This window comes from Desmodus rotundus, chromosome 8, assembly GCF_022682495.2.
Source record: "Desmodus rotundus isolate HL8 chromosome 8, HLdesRot8A.1, whole genome shotgun sequence".
NCBI classification, from domain to species: Eukaryota; Metazoa; Chordata; class Mammalia; order Chiroptera; family Phyllostomidae; genus Desmodus; species Desmodus rotundus.
The window spans coordinates 40514128-40537390 of record NC_071394.1 but is presented as its reverse complement, the minus strand read 5'-3'; the positions used below and the strand labels follow the sequence as shown (position 1 = coordinate 40537390).

General features: G+C 37.0%; 1 protein-coding gene across 2 annotated transcripts; it reads right to left on the bottom strand.

The window, feature by feature from the left end:
• Positions 1–692: 692 nt before the first annotated feature.
• TTPA (alpha tocopherol transfer protein) lies at positions 693–22738 on the bottom strand. Of its 2 annotated transcripts, XM_024572247.4 has the most exons (5): positions 22418–22738; positions 13338–13491; positions 7398–7591; positions 5664–5774; positions 693–2790 (listed from the first exon to the last, which is right to left on the bottom strand). In XM_024572247.4, exons 1-5 carry the CDS (start codon positions 22625–22627, stop codon positions 2620–2622), a joined length of 840 nt encoding a protein of 279 aa, XP_024428015.3. In that variant the 5' UTR covers positions 22628–22738; the 3' UTR covers positions 693–2619. The 2 variants fall into 2 exon arrangements, with proteins under 2 accessions (XP_024428015.3, XP_053785847.1); XM_053929872.2 differs by lacking the exons at positions 5664–5774; positions 7398–7591.
• Between the last annotated feature and the right edge of the window lie 525 nt (positions 22739–23263).

The window sequence follows — 23263 nt, the reverse complement described above, 5'->3', positions numbered from 1 at the left end:
TGGAGCGCTGGGCATGGAGCTTGCGGAGGCTGGTCTGCGTCCTTGCTAACCGGAGAAGTGGTGGGGACGTACTGCTGTCAGCCCTGATTTTATTCAATCATTTCTAGTTCCGTTTTTGTGACTCATGGTTCCTCCAGAGCATTAAATACAGCAAAATTCAGCACACAAGAAGGGTCAGTACGGAGTGGTTCAGACAATACCATCTTACTAGTTTCCTGAGTTTTTGGTGTTTTTGTATATTTGACCTGTTTTGTGGCTTCATTTAGGTGAGTGACAAAGATATTTACTCTAAGACTTCAGTGTAAGAAAATATATAGTTTGACAAATAAAATCATAATCTAGGCTAAGGGCAAATTGTTTCAAAATCAAAGTGTCCGACAAAATGGCACGTTCTGGCTTTTTTCACTAGAAGCTTTAAGTTAGTAAGTAAGCATGGGTTAGTTTTATAAAATTAGTTCCTGGTCCCTTTAAACACAGCAAAAGACATTGGCAGGAGGTAGTGTTGAATGCAGCAGTTGGGGAAACCAGCCCGCAATGAAAACTTGTAAAGAAAAAATTGGACTTTGTGTGGTGGACATCTAGATGTGGTAGGTTTTTCTTAAACTCTTCTGTCAGGAAAAGCAGTTTTGGAAAAAAGAATGCCTAATACTTATATTTTTTAATAAAAAAGAAGCTATAGTTTATGTGAAAAATATTTATTTTCTTTTGAACAATATTAACACATAAATTATTATGCAGTTCAGTAACACAATGAGCAAGTGGTAGAGATCATCTTCAAAAGGCACTTCTGGCGCCCTCAGGGCTGAGCAATGCAGACCCTTCGAAAGCTGTTTACCTGCCACCTCGCAGAGCTGCCTGCTCATCCCACACTGTTCTTCTAACATTCGTCCGCAAGCTGCTGCATTTTGTAAAAATGTCAAGGTCCCAGGATAAAGTGTCTTTCTATTGATTGACTAATTTCTATTTACTGTTAACAACATCGCTAATGAATCACATTTGAAAGACATTCTTAAATGTTGCCCATATTCAGGTGCTAACGTAATCGTTCCTTTACACAGCCGTGTGGCAGTGTGTTAAGTAAGCCAGCGGGAATGAAAAGACACTTTGCTATGTGAACCTCCCGCTAGGAATAAAAGCTGGGTAAACCAGAGCCATTATTGTTTATTATTGTTTACTCTTTTAAAATGGTTTTACTGTAAAGAAGAAAATCTTTTTTCTTTAGACAACAGGAGCCATCTAATTTTTAATAAAAATTATAATGTAAAATTAGATTTCCCAATGATAAACCAAAATAAAACACATTCTCTAAAGAACATTCACAACTGCTCTCAATTTTATCATAGATATATGTACAGAAAATAAACATCAGCTCACCTGATTAGAGTAATTTTCTTACAAAGAAAAACATCCTTCACATACTCCGCATACAAAGGCACTATTGTATGATTGATGTAGAAACCCAACTAAGCTGAACAAATGTCTAACAAATTTTTCAGTACGTGCTTTAATTTTTGAATTTAAAATAAAATTTAAAATTATAAAACACTATAAGAACTGTTATAAATTGAAAGCCATACCTTTATATCTTTCTCAATTAATGAAATATTCTTTGTTATAAGCTACAGTACAAACATCCTATTTCAACTACTGATTTTTTTAAAGTAAATGTGAATTGTAGGATTTGACTTGAATATTCTGAGATAATAATAAAACTCAAGTCATTTCATGCATAATCCCCAAAATTCCACATGTCGTTGACAGCTATTTAAAAAATGTAAACATGTGATTTTCCTTTTGTTGCTGTGTTATTGTTCCATTAAAAACGGAGTCCATATATACAACTAAACATTGTTCTCTCTCTAAATATCTATGCAATCATGATAAAACTCACCACAAACAGAAGTCAAAATTACATTCTTGATTTGTATAAAAATGCAGACACAGTATTAAGAAGTCATTAACTCTGCTTGAAATATTTTCAAAATTGTATCAGCATGAGTCATTTCATAGAGGCCTATAGGTGCTACACACAATAATTTATGATATATAGACTCTACCATCAGGAGTTTCTGTGTGCAAATATGCTAAAATAGAATTTCCCTGAGATGAACTATCTTGCTGGCTCAGAGAAAAGTAAATACAGTAAAACCATATTCAGATTTTAATCTGAATTATAATCTAATCTGACACCTACCCAAAATGAGTGTTAAGAGATTTTTATCATCAGTTGATTTGTGCTAACAATTCTTTTTAGTGGACTATTTATACATTTGTTTCTGAACAAATGTACTCAGAGAACCTGTTTGAAATGAAATTTTTTGGAAACATACAAAGACACACATGAATAGCTACTTTACAGATAACTTTCAAGTGTAAAAATCAGGAAATCTCTTCTATGTTTTTAAGTATATTAACATATAATTACTTCAAAGGTAAATGCATTTAAAAAGTAGTTTCCTAAATACCTATGTTGCTCATATCACAAAAGATCAGCCAGACAAGCATTAATTAGTTAAAAAAGACTTTTCTTCTTTCATTCATGTTACCAGGTAGGATCTCATTTATGTATTTTTAATTAGGAAGGTACTCAAGGCACTCGCATTAAATAACTTCTTCTCATTAAGTGGTCTGTGAAATACTGCTGAGATAATTTTCAGACTTCATTACAAAATGTGTCCACTCTTGACAAATGTCCTCCATGGAGAATCCCTCACCACCATATTCCAGAGGAAGAATGTCCGGGAAATGCTGAAGTAAGCTTTGTTTGTAATTGGCCCCATGCATATGAATCTGAAATAGCCAGAATGTTTTAGGAGGTTTGTCTTCTGCCTTTTTGATACATGAGATGAATTTGCAATGGAAAATCAACACCATAAAATAAGGTACTCTAAAAACTTGCAAGATAGAAGAGCATGTATAGATATTACATCCTTTATTCCTCTGCTTATGAATTGAAGAATTTTACTGGTTTGGATTGTGCTGTTTATGAATCTGATCATCTTACTGTTTTCTTATATTTGTATTCTTATAACTGTACAAGATTTATAAAAAAAATTATTACCCTGTTTCACAAGTAGATTTTTAAAAGTCTAAATAAAAGTATTTCATTCTATTCCCTGATATACAAGTGATTATTAGCAAAATATCAGATATCCTGAGACTTTTCTGTAGACCATAAAAATGTCCTACTTGGTATTATTTCATGTGAGATAAAAGTATATATATACACAAAATTAGGTATATAGGAAATAATTTATATGGTACATTTGATGGATATTCTTTGCTGGTACAAAATTAGGAGACAATGATGCTGCCTAAAAACCTTAAACTTTCAAATATTTTAAACTATAAATATCAATCATATTATGCTCAAAAGTTAAAGATTTAGAACCTTAAATCAAAAGTATATCTTGTTAAACTATACATATTTTAAAAAAACCCTTTCTCCATCTGCAGGGCAAAATGTTTATCAAAACATTCAACAATCATTTAATAAATGCCTATTATGCGCTAGGACAGCAATTTTCAACCACTTTCATCTCATGGCACACATAAACTGATTATTTAAATTCTGCAGCACACCAAAAATATATTTTTTGCCAATCTGATACCAAATAGGTATAATTTTGACTGATTTACAAAAAAATAATAATAGTAATTATCTACCTTTTTTGCTCCAAAGTGACTTTTTAAAAAATCGGGTGCCTATATAAGGATTTCTGATACCAGGAATTAACCAATCAGATGCAATTTTATTATGTGACATGACCAATAAGATGCAATTCTATTATATGACCATAATTTTATGGTCAAAAAAATATATAGGTCATGTAGGACAGGACATTCACATCAGCCAGCTATTGTTGTGTTGGCTGTTGTCATTATTTTATTTGACAATTCGAGGGAAAAGAGGTCAGTGCCCCTGACTAAATAGGTGTTGGGTGTTTTAAAAATTCTTGTGGCACACATGTTGAAGATCACTGTGCTAGGACAGGAGGGCTGAAAAATGAATGAAACAAGCTTCCTGCACTCAGGAACCTCACAGTCCTCAGTCCTGGATTTTTTCTGAAATGTTTAGAATAGTATCAGCTAATAGAGAAGAGAGTCTACTATCTCCTCAGGAGGGGGAAATAAGAACATTCACTGAGTATTGCCAAAGTATGGAAAAGGATCGAAGTGGCTGGATTGGGATCCTCCACCCCTGCATTCTGGCAAGTCTGTTTCATACTAATTGACTTACTCAAATGCTTTACTTAAATTCTCAATTTTTTATATTTTTTTTCTTTTTTGCTCATCCTCTTCTATTTATTAGGTTCAGTTTATTATTGCTTTTATTTTTCTTTGTCGAGAGTATAACCCAAAATAGACATACCTAATTTTAAATCTTTTAGAGTTAAAGAGAGGGTAGCCAGCTTTTATCATGCTACATTGAAGAGATAAAAAAATTAAGAAAAGAATCAACTTTTATAAGAACACTAGAATGAAAATGGGCCGTCTTCAGAAATGTGGTTCTCCTTGAAGACAGATGCAAATGCATGCTGGATAACCTCAAAAAAAATCTCTAGGGTCACAGTTTTCTAACCAGATGGAAGATGTTGCATTGTAATATAAAAAACGATACTTTTTAAAATTCCAAATATAGTATTATAACTTATATGATCACCATTTATATTTAAATAATGTTTGAGATTTAAATTGTAGAAGTTTTTAAAAACTTTTTCTGTCAGGCATTAGACGTTGCCAATGTTTGTCTCAATAAATGCTTTAAAAATTCTCTTTTAAAGATGAATGAATACCCTAAGAGATATTATATTGTCACCTGAGATTAGGCTCAACAAGGTAGGTTAAAAAAAAATCAAACCTCTTTTCTTTAACCAACATAACATTGAGTCACATACCTCAGGTATTGTGGTTTTCAGTTAAAATGTATTATTTATTTTTTTTATTTTTTATTTGCATAGATAATACATTCACATGGCTAGAAATCAAAACAAGATGAAAGATACACAGTGAGGTGTCTACCTCCCAACCTTATCCTCACCCGCCCTATCCACACCTCTGTCCTGTATAGATAACCACTTAGGTTGCTTTCTTGTGAAGCCTTTTAATGAACTTTTAATGCAAATATAGCTACAGATTCTGATTTTTCCTCTTTTTATACAAAAGGTAGGATACCATAAACTCTTCTGCATTTTGCTTAGTTTACTTTACAATAAATGCTGCAAATCTTGTATTGCATTGTGTCGATGTCTCACAGTCCATTTAACCAGTCCCCTGATGATGAACACACAGTGGTTTCCAATCTCTTGCTGCAATAAATCCTGATATTTATATGCAATTTTGTTTATGTGTGAATAGGATAAATTCCCAGAAGCACAAAGGCTGTACTTTTGATAACTATTACTACACTGCCCTCTACAGGGAATACACCATACTGCACTCTGACCAGCTATGTGCAGGAGGCAGAGTTACCCTTTACAATCACTAACATGATTTTTCAAAATTAAAAAGAAATTTTAACTTATAAGAGTAGTTGGCTTGTTAGATAAATACTCAAAATATGAGTTCAATGGTGGTGGGATGGTTAATAAAGCACTTCTTCAACGAGAAAGGATTGGAACATGTGGTAGAGAGGAACAGTTACTTGAACATGCTTCACTCACCCGTTCCTTAATTTTTTCAGTCAGGAATGGTTTGATCATGGAAAAGACAGCATGAAAAATTATTGGCACATTTATCAAGTGGATACCACGCACTTTTAATGGAAAGGAATCCTTTGGAAAATAAAGAAAAATTTTATTAATAACAAAGCATGAATAAATATATCTTTCTATTGACAAGTCCCTTCTTTGATCATTTTCTACACTTACAGCAGCACCTATGGGTGTTTCAGTTTCAAAATTATTTATTCCATCAATACAGCATAGTCTGCTTTATAGTTCACTGTCACTAGATTAAGAAAAGTTCCCTAAAAAGTATTTATTTTGTAGTTTAGGCAAAGTATTTTAAGAAATACCTGCATTTTCTACTAAAAAGACACAGAAATTTCTTCCCAATCACATATAAATGTTCAACTTAAATCAATGAGTTATTTGGATGTTAATAAGGAAACTTTTCCCTCAAATTTTTATTTTGAAAAAAATTAAAGTTTCATAAAAGTAAAGAATAGTATAATAAACACACACTTTTAAATTTTTGAGACTGGTATAAGTCTTCAACATAAAAGTAATAGAGGCTTATTCAGATGGTTTAAAAAGTTGAGAGTTGAAAGACAAAAATCTCATCAATAGTTTCCCTACCCAAAGATGTACAGTTTATATAGAGACATTTCCTGCCAAGATTCTTTCATACAAAATTCTTTTTTTTCCCCCTCTCTGAAAAGCCTTTAGAACTGTGTTATCTATTGGAGAATTTTCCTTCCAGGTTCTTCCTATGCATAATTTCATTTTAAACAGAATTGCTAACATGCTTTCTAAATAATTTGTATCCTGTTTTGCCCCACTGATATAATACAATTTGTATAAACATCATTAATGTGTTGCAATAATCCATCAGATGGATGCACCATAATTTAAGTGACCATTTTCCTATTTCTGGACAAGGAAGCTATTTCTAATGTTATTCTATAGGAATTGATGCCACAGCACCTATCTTTCTGTGAAGGAGGCCATAGTGGCTGTAAGCACAGCTTTTAATTCCGAAGTTCTGGACCGGAACCTTTGCTTCACTGCCGACAAAATGGATGTGCTTGCGCATTGCTATCACCTCTCTGCCATAGTTGATTAATTTGTAGAATGGGAAAATAATAGTCCTATAACATAGGACTGTGTGACCATTGAATGGTAATTCATTTGAAGATGTAGCCAAGTACTTGGTACACAAGTATTATTATTACATACAAGGTCTTTACTATATTTAAGATTATTCCTTGGCTATGTTCACCAAAATAGGATTACTAGGTCAAAAACCATGGCCATTTAAAAAAGCTTTTGATTTCTAAAAAAATAAAAAATTTTAAAAATAAAAACTGTATCAATATAAACCTACCAAATTATGACATTTTGTTGTACCATTGCTATAAATATTATTTTTATTCAATTTTTAAAATTTAGAAAGAGCATTTTAATGACAGAAAGAAAAGTCACCATACACATTATTGTTTGAATGTTTAAATTCTGTGATTACTAATCTTGAACATATTTTTTACAATTTGTTGCAACATTCTTTTATGAATTAAAAACACTTTACTTTCTCTTAGCATTATTGAATTCTATGTATCATTTCTAAAATTGTATTTGATTTTCTAATAAATGTACTAACTCTTGTCTTTATATAACACGTAACTAAATTAAAATCCATTGGAAGTATAACCCCAACAAGTTAAACTATACACTTACTGTAAGAACAGCAGAAATCTTCTTGGCTACAGATGGGGTAATTTGAAAAGCATGAGAAAAAAGCCAGCCTTCCAGATCAAAGACAACCTTGATTCCATTCCGTTGGGTTTCCACCTCTTGCACAATAAGCTCGGATGTGATTAGACTTAAACGGAATGCATCATAAGCTGTAAAAACTTTGGGGTCCCAGTATGCTAAACAAATAAAATTAAAAAAGATCATATCTCAGCATTGTGTAAAAAATCAGAAAGCAAAAGGAAACTAATTCCTTTTAGACTTAATAAAAATAAAACATGTACAAAGATCATGAATTAAACAGCACATCTAACTGGTGGCCCAAAAACATGTGCCTACTTCTCTCTAGCAAAGAACAGACTTTTAAGAGCATGTGCCTTAAAAAAAATAAATAAAAGAATAAATGCAGGGTGCATTTGATTGCCAGATGAAACTACAGCCCAAATTGTGCAGGAGATAGATGTGGCTAAAGATGGGAATGCCTGTTGGGGTGCATCCAAACTCAGAGATATCGCAAATGGGAGAAGCATGGCCTGCATGATGAGGAGCGACTCGGGCCCTATAGTAACCAAAGAGGTTGCAAAAGGAAATCCCTGAGGAGTAGGACAGGCTGGCTGATATCTCTGACACCACTCACTGACAAGCAGCATGTAGCAGAGACATGCCCTGACAGGCTAGACCAGTAAGTGTGGGCTTTGGAAAGCAGAGTCCAAGAAGCACTCACGTAGCTGCCCACACCCAGGAAAAACAGGGAATGCCTGAACTAAGAGGAGGAATGACTGACATTCTTCTTCTGTCCCCTCCCCTACCATTCCTGGGACAGGCCGAGGCATGCAGGTAATCTTAAAAACAAACAAACATGCATCCACTAAGAATTGCAATTTTTTTGAAATTCAGAGACCCAAAAAAGAGAGGAACAAACTGAGAGACATGCAGCTAGATCCTGAAGTTTGAAAATCCAACTAACTAGAGTTCTGGGAAGCAGTATGACAGAGGACGTGACACAGAGGAGAGAGGAAGACTAACAGTAGGGAAAGTTTCTCCAAAGCCGAAAAAACATGAGAGTCTTCAGATTGAAGGGTCCACGGAGTGTCTAACAGGGTGAAAGAAAAAGAGAAAAAGAATTCATGACTGAGTAATAGTAAAATTTCAAAATACCAAAATGCCTGTCTTGGACAACTGGGTAGAATAGTGGTAACACTTACTGAGATAGGAAACAATGGAAAAAATATTTTGGTTGGAAAGATGATACATCATTGTGGACCTGTTAAAATGGTGGCTGTGCGATGTCCGACTGGATGCAGCTGGACCGGGGAGTTGGTTGTATGACTCTTTGGGAACAAAGGTAATGGGGTAGTTAAATGTCAGGGCATTGTTTGTGTTTATATGAAAGTTTAAGACAGGGATTATCTTTGATCTATGTTTATCTTTGTTGTGGGAGAGAGATAAAGTAGCCTGAGAAAAGGAGGCTGAGTCCAGTGTCCTAAGGAACTTCAGAATTTAAAGGGTGAGTAGAATTGGTGATGCCAGCAAAGGAGATTAAGAAGGAGCCAGTTAAATTGGAGAACAACACCAGGAGAACGTGGCATCGAAGAAGCCATGAGAAGAGGGTATCTCAAGAAAGAGAAAGCACTGAACCAACCTAAGTTATATAAAGTAAGGGCTTGCTGAGGAATGATCTAGAAAGTATGGTTATTAGTGTATATGTAGTAGTCATTCTTCTCAAACATATAATATTTGTGATTGCAATAATTTTAAGAATATAAATTAAAATTTTTACAACACATTTTTAAATTCTAATAAAATCTAAATGATAATTATCTCTGAAACAAAAATAAATCTACTCCAAACTGACACCAAAAGTTAGTTTTGTGAGGTTTTAATACTACTATTGGTAGTTTGGGAATGCTTTCTTTTAATTTTCATAATTATGAATTTTTTCTCATAAAAGCCTTTCCTCCCCTTAGGATTATAATCAACAAAATTTTACCGTATTTGTTCTAATGTAACTACATTGTATTCCCAAAACAAAAGATTCAGGTAAAATAGTCTTAAAACATCCATTGTCCATTTAAATCAGAGTAAGAAATTCCACATTTGCATGTTATTACATATCTATTTTACAATTCTGTAGAAGTGCTAGACTATTTCAAATCTGAGACATTGTTGAATTTTTTCCAGGAATTATAATAATGTTATTCTTTTGATGCCTGAGTATAAACATGCCTTCTTTTTTCAATAAGTTGTCTTTCCTCATGTTCTCCCTCTTTTTAAATTACTAAATTAAAAGTGTCCTTTACATGAAACTTCCCTTGAAGTAAAATCTGTTTGCTAAAAAGGAGAGAGAGAGAAAGAGGAACTGGCTTGCTGTGTGGCTGTGTGGAGAGGTTAAGTAAAACAGGACGCCCCTTAATGTCCATTAGATTTGGTGAAAAGAAGGTCACTGACAATTTGTTGAGGTCATCTCAGCAGAGAGGTGGGGGTGCAACCAGTGAAACGCCGGTAGGCTGAGAGGAACTGGGAGAAAATGTGGACCGTGAGCATCCCTAACTTACAGAATTTGGCCGAGAGTCACAGCAGTGGGGAGACGGCTGGCGCTGGAGGGTCTTGAGACAATGAGTAGGACTTTTGTTTCATTTTGGATGGCTGACCCCAGACTTAAATGTCAATGGGTAGGGTCTAGGAGCAGGAAAAACTTAAAGATGTAGAAAGAACAGGGATAATCAGAGATACTCCTACAAAGACACAATGGAATTGCCCCTTGTTTTAAAAGCCTTGGATTCCTGGTAAGAGTTTGAGTAATGAATCCAACTCATACACACTATACTACTTCGGACCCTGGCTGACAATGACAAGGGTGAAAAATACAAACAGAATAATTGAAAGTCTGCAGGTAATAAAATAGTTATATTCCTAAGTTTCTCTGCCAACCAGCATGTTAAGACCTGTGCTGTCTAACACGGTAGCCATTACTCACATGTGGCTATTTAAATTTAAATTAGTTAGCATTAAACAAAATAAAAAATTCAGTTTCTATGTTGCAATAGCCATATTTCAAGTACTCAACAGCCTGTGTGGCAAGTGGCTACTGTAGAACAATTTCGTCATCATAGTCACATTGGATAGCTCTGGTCTGGATTTGAATCACTTTTAAGACAAAAAAAAAAGCCTTAAATTTTTAATTCCTTCCCTAACATGTATCTAACATTTATTGAGTCATTAGTATATACTAGGTAATGCTTTAATTATGTTATATATCTATATCTATATCTATATCTATATCTATATATATATATATATATCACAGTAATCCTCTATCTCATAGGATTAATACTCACAGTAATCCTAGGAGATAGGTTCTTACTATGCTGCCTGACAGGTGAGAAAACGGTGTTACAGCCACACGGCTCTCCATGTAGCTAGAACATAGCAGAGCTAAGATTCCAAGCAGGCCATGCATTCCTAAGAACTTGTACTCCAAAGAATTAAGCCATAGTCAAAACCTAACACTCAATGTTAAATTTTACTTCTGCTGCTTTAGTATAGTAGTGAGTCTCAAAAGGCTTAGAATTGCAACTGACCCCTGAAAAACAGAGGTTAGGGGTGTTGACCCCCAGGCAGTCAAAAATCCAAGTATAACTTTTCACTCCCCCACACCTTAACTACTCATAGCCTACTACTGACTGAAAGCCTTACTGATAGCATGAACAGCCCATTAACACATATTTTGTATGGTATAAGTATTATATACTGTTTTCTTACAAAGGAAGCTAGAGGGAAGAAAATGTTCCTAAGAAAATCATTTACAGCACTGTACATTATTTATTGAAAAAAAAATCCATGTATAAGTGGTTCTGTGTAGTTCAAACCCATATTATTTGAGGGTCAGCTATGTGTCCTCCGGCTTGTATGCTAAGAATGGCAAAACTTTAGTGTTGGGGGGCCCTGTTGAACCGGGGAAAGGCTCTGGGCACTTTTGCACAGCTTTTACTGGTACCTAGGAACGTGGTTAGGCTAATGTTCTGTCAAAAAGCTCTACCATAGATTTCCTTGTCCAGTTCCTCCCATTAGTTCAATTAAATTTAGAAAACTTATAAATCTTTATTTTATCCTTTCCTTTTATTCATAAAATTCTTCTGTGTTTCTTGTTTTCACCCTAGAATAACATGCAATTCTCCACAACACGTTATTCTACATGCCACACGGGACATTCACTGCATACCCTCTCTGGCCACCAGTGCACCTGAAGGTTTTTCCTGCTTTAAAGTCTCTGGGAGTTAAACAGTATACTTAGGAATGAACATACGATAAGAGACTCTTGCTAAACAATAAAATACCTAATTCAGTGTTAAGGTATTTATGACCAAAGTAGCACATTTGCTTTTTCATTATTAAGGTGTCATTTTTACGACTTAATTTGCCCAGTTACTTTATAAACAAACTAGGAAGACTTCAGCCAGGCAGTGCAGAGGCAGGACACCTGCAGAAAGAATCATCTGTGGATTTCGGTGTTACATTCCCGGAACCCCTGTGCAGGGCTGCCAATAAAATATAAGGCCCCATGTCCGGTAAACAGAATATATATTTTTAGTATAAGTATGCCTCATGCATACCAAAAATTGTTTCTTGTTTATCTGAAGTTCAAATGTAAATGCACACTTTATATTTTCATAAAATAAAGGTTTATTTGCTACATAAAACATAAGTACTATGCTAAACCTGGCAGCCCTGCCCCAAGGAACTCAAAGAACTTCATTCAACATCCCGTACCGCCTCTGGAGCAATAAGACAACAATATCTCTTATTGTCTCTAAACGGATGTCCAGTTCATAGACAATGACTTCATGACTAACTCAACTGCATTTGACACACAGAAGCTGGAGCAAAAAACCAGAATCGTTCTACTCAGTTTTCTGACACTTTTTCAAGAATTAAATACAGTGTCTTCTTGCAAGAAAGCAAACAGCTGAATAACAGACACCCCTCTTATTTATAAGCAGGCAGGAAAAGAAAATCTATACATATTTTAAAGTTCCCTGAAATATTTAAAGATGTACAAGTTTCTGGAAGATTATAATTCATACGATTCTGCTCCTAAAATGTTGGGCCATGGGGACATGCTGCAGGTGGTACGTGTCCTTCTCCCTTGAATTCCATTTTTCATCCCACACAGGTCTAAGGAAGGGGCTGGAATTGTATGTTGCCAACCTACAAGAAATACTAGGAAGACCTAATAATGAAAAGGGGAAGCAATAAAAAGCAGGAGGAGCATGTGGAATACAGAGTCTTCAGCACTTCCTGGGTTTCTGCTTTCCCACTGCACCTTTCTCCATCCAGGGGAATGAGCACCTTGCTCAGCAGCCTGGGCACTATCCAACTAGTCATTCACTCACTCCCTGCAAAATATTTAATTAAGCACCTACCACGTGCCCTGGTTCAGTGCTTGGTATATACGTCAGTGAACAGAATAGACAGGTTCTATGCGTTATTATAGTTCAGAACTTTTACTTCTACTTCCCACTATGTGTTTTTACAACATTTTCTCTTGATCTTTTTCATCTTTCCCCTACTGTTTCTCTCCTGTTTTCTTTTTCTCCTATTTTATACAGTTCATGGTGTGGAAAAATGGAAGTAGGATTTTCATTGGTTTTTGCTAATTTTCTCACAACTTCCAGTTTTATTATTCTTAGGGGATGTTAAAATATGAATTAACATATTTTATTAATTAAAACATATTTAAAATTATTAAAAACATAATTAAAATTAACATATTTTATTAATTAATTAATTAACATATTTATTAATTAAATATGAATTAACCTAAGTTAAAACCCAAAAAACCTAAATATGCTTAAATATGGATTCACTGAAGCCTTCTGTATGGCAGCCAAGGAAAATCAAACGGAAGTGCCATGTCTGACTCACCGATTCTGTAAATGAGGACTCTGCTGCCGGTGGGATCCCGGGCTCTCAGGACGCCAAGGTAGCCAGCCCTCAGGAGGCCAAGAACACTGCCAGCATGTAGATCTGCACTTATTTCTGGACATTCTTCTCTCCACTTGTAATAGTTTTTCAGTAACTGAAAAACAAAGTGTCGACAGACAGCATGCTTGGTAAGCATTTTGTAATAATGGTAGGAAAGCCTTGGCATTGCATATGGCCCCTGCCGCCCCTCATGTCAAGATTTTAATCTGCGGTATCCTCTTAACATAAAAAATAAAAGTTTCCTTCATCAAGGATCTCAGGTGGTAGGGGTTCATCAAAAATTCAAAGTTGAGTAATTCTCATTTGTGTCCTGTGATGGATGGCCTGCAAAGATAGCTGCCGGACAACCCCTCTGCCCTGGTGCACACACGTTATCAAAGGGTGGAATCCATTTGATTCCTTCCCCTTGAATCGAGGCTGGCCGTTTTGCTTTGACTAAGAGAGTTTGGCAGACGTGACACGATGCTAGGTTTTTGAGAAGTCTGGGACTTTTCTGTTTTTGCTTTGCAGGGTCCAGCTGCCATGTAAGGTCCTGCAATGCAAAGTCTCTGCAGAGAGGCCCTGGAGAACGGGAGGCTGTCTTACTTAGGTGCCCTGTGGAGCGGAGATAAACATCCCAACTCAGCCTTGCCCAAACTGGAGGATCACAGCCAAAGCTGTGGTCTGGGCCACCCAATTTTGGGGGTGATTTGTTACCTGGCAATGGGCAACTGAAACATTCACCCTTATTTAGTCTTTTTGAGACAAATAGAAATCAATCAAATGAATTAAGTCTACAAATACGTTCAGAGTGTCTACAATGTTCAACATACTGTGTTTGGCACTTGAGTTAAAGCAGCAACCACAGTGAACCCCTAATCTCCCTGGAAGTGACGTATTGGTGACAACTGGATCACACAGGCCATGCTGTGTAGTGAAAAGTTCAGTTCCCAGGCTGCCTCTTCAGTAGAACCTTGGTATGGCCACTTACTACCTATGTGATCTTCAGTAGCTATTTAACTCTGTTGAGTCTCGTTTTCTAGAGTTACTTGTAAAGCATACATGGGCAGAATGAGTGGTGCTCAGTACTGTTGTAATAGGGAAAGTCATTTGGGTTAATTGGCTCAGCCAAGTATTTAGTGCAGGTTTACATTAAAGAAAACTAGAATTTTTTGGTTTTTATTTTTTTTCCCACAAAAAAAAAGCTTAATCAAAGATACAAAGGAACAGCTCTGTACAACTGCTATACTTTCAGCCAATAGAAAAAAACAAAACTCAATTCAGTTAATAGTAATATACATTCAGAGAGACTGTGAAATTCTACGCCTGGATATTAGGTCTTGACAAAATACCATTTGAAGGAATCGTGTTTTCTCTTTTTTTCCTAAAAGAACCACCAATAATGGTTACTCCACATTTACAAATAATACAAACATTGGCAGTATATTGTGGAGAATACTAAAATGAAATTACACATTTACAACTTGCTATATTTTAATTTTCTTCTTTATGATTTTCAGCATTCTCAATTTTTCTAAAATGGCAATATACAGGGTCTCACACAGATAATGCCCCTTTTTATTATAAAATATTTTATTACAAAATCATACACATGTAATTATGCATCGTAACAACATCACACACAAGCACACCATTTAACATGTTAGGTGAAATGTTCAAATTAAAATTATAAATTATTACATCCATATTATTACCCCACCAACCACACTCAAGTAGGCATTACTTCTGCTTTTGCATTTTTGGCCCTGTATTTGAATTTAAAAACATCTATTAGGAATGTAGAACTAAAGTTCAGATGAAAGGAAAGGACAAATTTTTATATTTGAGAGTTTTTGAGAGTCACTGGAATAAACATTATAACTGTAATCACAAAGTAGTAAATGACTGGGAGGAGAAATTACAAATATAAATTTTATTTATTTATTTTTTTAAGTATATTTTATTGATTATGCTATTACAGTTGTCCCATTTTTTTCTTCCCTTTATCCCCCTCTGCTCTGCACTCCCCCTCCCACCAGCATTCCCCCACCTTAGTTCACGTCCATGGGTTGTACATATAAGGTTTTTGGCTTCTCCATTTCCTATACTGTTATTTACCACCCACGGTCTATTTTGTGCCTACCAATTATGCTTATTCCCTGTACCTTTTCCCCCATTCCTCCCTCCCCTCCACACTGATAACCCTCCATTTAATCTCCATTTCTATGATTCTGTTCCTGTTCTAGTTGTTTGCTTAGTTATTATTTTTGTATTTGTTTTTTAGGTTCAGTTGTTGGTAGTTATGAGTTTGTTGTCATTTTACTGTTCATAATTTTGATGTTATTCTTTTTCTCAGATAAGCCCCTTTAACATTTCATATAATAAGGGTTTGGTGATGATGAACTCCTTTAACTTGACCTTATCTGGGAAGCACTTTATCTGCCCTTCCATTCTAAATGATAGCTTTGCTGGATACAGTAATCTTGGATGTAGGTCCTTGCCTTTCATGACTTTCAGTACTTCTTCTCAGCCCCTTCTTGCCTGTAATGTTTCTTTTGAGAAATCAGCTGATAGTCATATGGGAACTCCTTTGTAGGTAACTCTCTCCTTTCATCTTGCTGCTTTTAAGATTCTCTCCTTATCTTTAATCTTGGGTAATGTAATTATGGTATGTCTTGGTGTGTTTCTTCTTGGATCCAGTTTCTTTGGGATTCTCTCGGCTTCCTGGCCTTCCCTGGAAGTCTACTTCCTTTGCCAGATTGGAGAGGTTTTATTTCATTATCTGTTCAAATAACTTTTCAATTTTTTGCTTTTCCTCTTCTCTTTCTGGTACCCCTATGATTCAGATGTTGGAATGTTTAAAGTTGTCCCATAGGTTCCTCAGCATCTCATTTTTTTGAATTCTTGTTTTTTCATTGTGTTCTGGTTGAATGTTTATTGCTTCCTTTTGTTCCAAATCATTGCTTTGTGTTCCAGTTTCCTTCCCTTCACTGTTGGTTCCCTGTTTATTTTCCTTGATTTCACTTTGGGTAGCCTTCGTTTATTCCTTCATTTTGTGACTGAACTCCCATCAATTCTGTGAGCATCCTGATTACCAGTGTCAGCACCCAGGGTGCTTCCCACAGGGGATTGTGCCCTGGGTGCTGATTCCCAGGTGGGTTGGCTTATGTACATTCTAGGACCCTGTGGGCCTCTCCAGTGGAGTCTCCTGTGACACGTGGAGTTTCTCCCACACCCACAACCCTCAAAGGTTTTTATGGCCAGAGGTTTGGAGTCTTTAGTTTCCCACTCTGAAACCCTGAGTTCCATGGTCTCACTCCCCTGTTGTTCCTCTGAGCTTATCTGTGTGCAAATGTGGGACTGCTCAGTCAGCCACCCACAGCCTCATCCATGGGGTCTGCCACCTTGTCCCACGTCCTCTCTTCCCCGGCTGCCCATCTCCACTCCTCCTACAGTCTGGATGAATGTTTCTTTAACTCCTTGGTTGTTGGACTTCCATGCAGTTTGATTTTCTACCAGTCCTGGTGTTTTTTTGTTTATAAATTTGTTGTTATCCTTCTTTTGGTTGTGCAAGGAAGCAAAGCATTTCTATCCATGCATCCATCTTGGCCGGAATTCCACAAATATAAATTCTAAAAAACAAGTAGAGAGTGAAAGTCCAAGCCACGGGAAATGCCAATGGCTAGGAATGGCTGGAAGAAGAAGAGGGAAGCTGGTTGGATTTTAGGAGAAACACTGCTCTGGTGCACGGAAGTGAGGAAAAGTCATCTGTGTGTGTGTGTGTGTGTGTGTCCCCCTTTCCTTCACGCTCTCTGATATTGTCTCCCCTCTTTTTTCCCCTCTCTTTCATTTCTACATTTAAATAACTTTTCTTAACTGATTTTAAAAAGAGGATGTTTATAAGAGTTTAATGTAACAGAGAGGTAAGAAAGGAAAAAAGTCAGTAAATTTGCCAACCAAGACATAACTGGTGACCTAAATAGCAGTTTCCAAAAGCAGTACGAACAAAAGGCACATTGTAGATGATTGCGATATAGTCATCCTAGCCTACAATAGGAATTTCTCTTCCACCTCCTTTAAGTAACATTTATTCTGATGCTCCCTTAAGGGGCATCAGAATAAGTGTTACTAGCATTTTATAATGCTCATTATATTTTTCATAGTTCTCACAGGCATAAAAATAGTTCTTTTAATTCTGATGTAAGCAAAATGCTAGAAGCAGCAAATTAGCTCCTATATAGAAATAACAATTTTATTTTCCTATAAAAAGATAACTTTATATTTATATATATGAATATATATTTACATTTATATGTTTAAAATACAACAATATATTTATACTTATATATAAATATACATGGAATATACATGGAGTATATATATGGAACATATATGGAATATATGTATATATATATATATATGGAAAAAATATTCTGTATCTAGGATTTGGTACAGTGTGCAGTTTCAGGCATCCCCGGAGTTCTCCAGAAGTACCCTGAAGCATAAGGGAACCCCTGTATTGCCTGAGTCAACTAGCTGGATCCACACACTTGAGAAGATGATTTTTGTAAGGATTCAGAATTAACTTGCATGCCTTTGACCTTTAATTTTTGCAAAATTAAAATATTTATACCTGGATCTTTGATTATTACTTTTCCACTGACAATTAAATTCAAAGATCCAGTTGACATAAACAAATAATGTAAATGATAAAATGCTACAGAGCAATTCTTGAAAAAATGACCTAAAGTTCACAAAAACAAAAAAATTGGGTGCAAATAAATATCATTATTTAAAGGCACCACAATTGGTACCACAGTTAGGAATAAACAAATTAAAAAGTTATGGTTTATTTTAACTCTGCTTTATAATAGAGTAGCTTTCTTCTCACATTTTCATGTACTTTCAAACAAAATAAAAACCATATTTGTGAAGATTTCATAGCCTTTAATGGCATTATTTCCGGTTCATCCTCGCAAGCAACCTGAGAAGTAACTATTGTTACCCCATTTTATGGATTAAAAAGACTAAAGCTCAGAGAAGTTAGTTATATATTAGTTTAAGGGCAATAACTACAGGAGCAGAATGGAGACTGAAGCCCCCTTGATATGATAAATTTTACAAAAGAAGCTCCATTTAGTGGGAAATTAGCAGGGAGAGTAAACAGTACCTTGAAAGCTTCCAAGTCTTTGGGAAAACTGTAACACTAACTGGAGGATAAAAAACTTATCACATAGAGCAAAAATATAAGGAACTGGACTATTCACTTGTGAAGACAGAAATTCACAAGAATATGTAGCACAGACGAAAATTAATAGTTGTAGGTTTTTACGTTCATTGCTTTAAACAGACAGGGCACGTGGAGTACACCTGGGAGCACAGGCTGTCCTGAGTTTCACCCATGTCCAAATTCTTGCTCTGCCACTTAACTGTGATTTCAGACAAGTCACTTAACTCTTTACATCTGTTTCTTCTAAAATGAGAAAATAATGAGATAACCCTACCAAACACTACCTATAAAGTCACCAGCACCCTGAAAGCTATCAAAATTCTAAAAACCTCATTAATTCATTATCACTTCAGATAAAAAATGAGAAAAAACGAGAAATTACATTACAACTGAGGGACTTATGGAGCTTTCTTTATACAGTAAAACTTTAGGGCTTTTATATGATAAACAAGGAAATATGAGTTGAATTAACTGCCTTTGTAAAGTAAAACAAATAGCTTCAGGCTCTAATACCTTCTCTTTCATCTCCAGGTGGCAGAAAAATAAGGTAAAGAGTTCACGGACAGAAACTTGATCCCTGTTCAGTAGATTTAGACACAGTCTTACTAGCAATTCTCCAAGGATATGGTGCAATGAAAACAATTCAGGAACATAAAGAATATAGAAATATATACATGTGTATATATACATAATGCAAAGGCTGGGGTAAATTTTATTTCTTCTATATTGTTGTTTTTGTTTTTGTCTTTTTTCTTTATAAATTATTGGGGTGACAGTGGTTCATAACGTTGTATGAGTTTCAAGTGTACAATTCTCTAATTGCACATCACCTGTATATTGCGTCGTGTGCGCACTACCAAAAGTCTCGTCTCCCTCTGTCACCATACATTTGACCCCCTTTACCTTCTTCAGTCCCCCCAGCTCCTTCGCCTCTGGTGCCAAACTTGGGTTGTCTGTGTCTACAGACATTTCTTTTAAAAAGCAAACAAAATGAAATCAACAACAAATCAACAGTTTTTGTAGTTAGTTACCTCTACAACATATGAGGAGGGACCCCCCAAAAGCTAGAATTATCTTCTGGAGGGTGGGCCCCTTGTAGTACAGGCTTCTGCCACTAGGTGAGTGTCCTAGGAACCCATCTGTATCAGTGTACCAGCTGGTATTGTTGTAAGAGGTGGAGTTCAGCTTCAGTGAATTTTTTTTAAAGACTCTTTCCACACATGTGCCTGTTTTGCAATGGGTGCTTTATAAGCACACCTGCCCACACCATGCTGAGTGTTCAGCAGTTTTAAACTAAAAAAGAACAATGACCCCCATGCCCCACCCTCCTTGTTCACTCATCTTACCCCACGCAACTTTGCTTCCCCCAAATGAAAGAAAACATTTCCTCAAAGGGAAATGTTTTACCTGTGTGGAAGACATGAAACAAAAATGGCAGAAGCACTACAAGGCATCAAAATTGATGAATTAAAAAACTGTTTTGAGCAGTGGAAAAAAGGTCTTGATAGGTGCATGGCATCAAATGGAGAGTGTTTTGAAGGTGACTGAAGTTTAACCATGTAAGAATAAATACACAATGTTTTATAAATAAATTCTGGGGGCATTTTGGGTCTCCCATCATATACATTTAATGCCTCAAACTGCACTTTCCCTAGGGCCTGAGACTGTGCCTTCACATTCGGCATCTGCTAGTGATGATTAGTTTATCACTCATGATGTTGAGACACCTGGGTAGTCATTTGACAAAATGAAAACAAATAAAGTCAGATTCCTAGTTCATTCCTATCATCAAAGAAATCCTAGTAGAGCAACAAGTCCAACATCAAAAAGAGAGAAGTAATAAATTACTTAAGAAAATTTTAGAAAGAAGAGATTATAAAACCCAGAAGTAATCGGAAAACAATCACATCAATACATTTGTTACATAAAAACTTAAAATTTTGCACGGAAAGAAAATAGCAATGTCAACACAACAAACTAGGACAACAGCCCATTTGCTTTTTTATACATGAAGATGTTTTATGAATAAAAATATTATATTGTAGGTATATTATATTTTATGTAAACAAACTGCAAGAAAATAAATGGCAAAAATAAGGAGTTACTGAGAAAAGAATTTTAAAATGTTAAATATATAGAAGACAATTAACCTCGTTTGTAATTAAATACATGCATATTATAATAATGAGAACCAGTTTCTCACCTAGCAGGTTGGCACACAGATCATGAAGTTGGCTAATATAGCATGGGTGGTGATATGCGGGAAAAGGAATCATTGTGTGATACAGAATTGACAAAATTAGCGCCAGTACACGTCTCACTCCATCTGGCAATTCTGCAGGTAGAACTTGTCTTACAAGGATATATTTCTAGTTTTGCACAAAGATAAATGTGCAAAAACAGACTAGAATATCCAGTTGGTGATGGAAGACATCCCATTTGTCTTGTTTACTGCATATTGTATACTGCCAGGCAAACTGTAGGTGTTCAAAAGACAATCACTGAGTGCGGAATGAAGAGCGTGCATGGCAGCTCTGCCCTGGTCTGAGGGCAAGGCCGTGTCCAACAGCAGGGATTGCTCAGTGAACGCTAACACAGTATGTTCATACGATGAAGAGCACAAGGTCCATAAAAGAGAAAATGTATATATACATTTCAGCATGTACACATATGCTGAAATATGATGCTGTCTATGATACATTAGGTTTAAAAAAGGCAAAATGTAAAATACATACATACATACACTTCTGTGAAAGTTGGCTCTGCCTGGAAAGAGAAACAAGACACAGGTAACTAACCTCCTGTGGGTAGACTGATTGGCAAACTAAGGAATGGGGTGGGGAACTTTTTTCCTTTAGAAAGTTACTTTGTACTCTTTATTATTTATGGATTATTTTACCACCTGTAGTCTTTACTTTTTCCATTAAAAATTAGTTATCAACAACCAAAAACGCTCATACTGAGACACGTTGAGATGCTGTACTACTATACTGCTCTTGCCTTTCTGGTCGCCGCTGCCTGACATTGAAGAAGCCACTGGAGAAAGGGCGTTCAATTGCTGAGTGCTTGCTCTGTGCTGGGCACGTCTTATTCGGTTAAACTGGGTGATGGTCAGTCGTGGAAAGGAGTCCAGGGGGTAGGCGTTTTCACCATTATCTAACAGGTGTGAATGCTGAGTTCAAAGTCACGAAACTCAAGGTCGCATCCCTCTGTCTGACTCCTGTCTTCCCACCACCCCTTCTCTCACCCAACCTGGAAACACAAAACATTCTCATTCTTACACTCAAAATACACTGGACTACTTTACTGTCTTGACAGTTAAGGATGACTATTAATAATACTATTTCGCTAGAATTTGGCTTTAGGACTTCCATCTTACTGGCAATTTCATTCTCCCCTCCACATGTGGAGTTTCCTGTTAAGATGTAATGAAATCTAAGCTTCCAACTTCTCAGCTGTTTCCCCGCGCCCCCATCGCCAGCTTCCTTCTAGGGAAGATGAAAGGCATTTCCCCAAACGTTACAAGTTCCAGGGACTCATCAAGGACAGAGTTCCAGCGTGAAAAGGGCCATCACCCTAGAGGGCTCTAGCTTTGCCAGATTTTCCGTTTCCAAGATCCAGAAAAAGTGAATGAGCCGGCGCTGGATTTCTCAGAATACCCACAGCCACAGCGCCCTCTGCCCAGTGCGCCAGGGGCGCGTTCCCACCGAGATCCGTCTCGCAACTTTGGCTTTCGCGGGGATCAGGACTGCACACCGCGAGTTACGCAGCCCTGTCCGTAGGGTGAAGCGCGGCGGCCGCGCACGCTTACCCTCCAGGCCAGGTCGAGGTCGAAATCCCGGGCGCGCAGGAAGCGCAGCAGAAAGGAGTCGGTGAGCAGCTGCGTTGCGAGCGGAGAGCCCACGGCCCGCGCTCGGCGCCGCAGCTCGGCCAGGCTCGGCTGCAGCAGCGGCGAGTGGTCGGGCAGCGCGCTCAGCTGCAGCCCGGTCGCCGTCGCCGGCCCCGGCCGCACCTCTGCCATGCCCGCCGCCGCCGCCGCCGCTTCGGCTGGGTTGGCCCTTGCCGTCCGCAAAAGCGTGCGCTGTGCGCCACCCTGCAGCCCCTCCCCCGGCGGCCTCTGCCCAGCGCTTGTCCACCCTCCTGCCCTGCCTGGCCACCGCGGCCGGCGGCGCACTGCCTCCCCAAAAGAAACCACGTGGTGTCCCCACGGGTGCTAATAATTTCGAAAGCTCTAAGTAGTAACTTGAACCTTATCCCAAAGGAAATTCACTCGCTATCAACGCCAAGGAAAGATGTCAAAAAGTTTGTTTGCCTAAGTTGATTGGCGTGTTTCAAATACATCTGTTAGGGAACTTTTTTTTTCCTTTTCCTTTTCTCCTCTCCCCTCCCCCTTTCCCTGAAAGCATCTACAGTAGTGGTTAAATAAACACCCGAAAGAGTTGAGGAAGCTGGCCCAGGGATACCTGGGATACCAACACGGCCCTGTTCTGGGGAAGCCAGGAAGCCAATAGAATACACAATCAGAGTCCAATGAGAAAGCTACTGCAAAAGAGGGAAAGAGCTCTGGTCTTTACTTGGAATGACCTGAAAAGCTATTGGGGTAAAAGTTTACAATTCAACGTGAAAACTGTTGTGAAGGAGGTATGGGGGAAGTGCT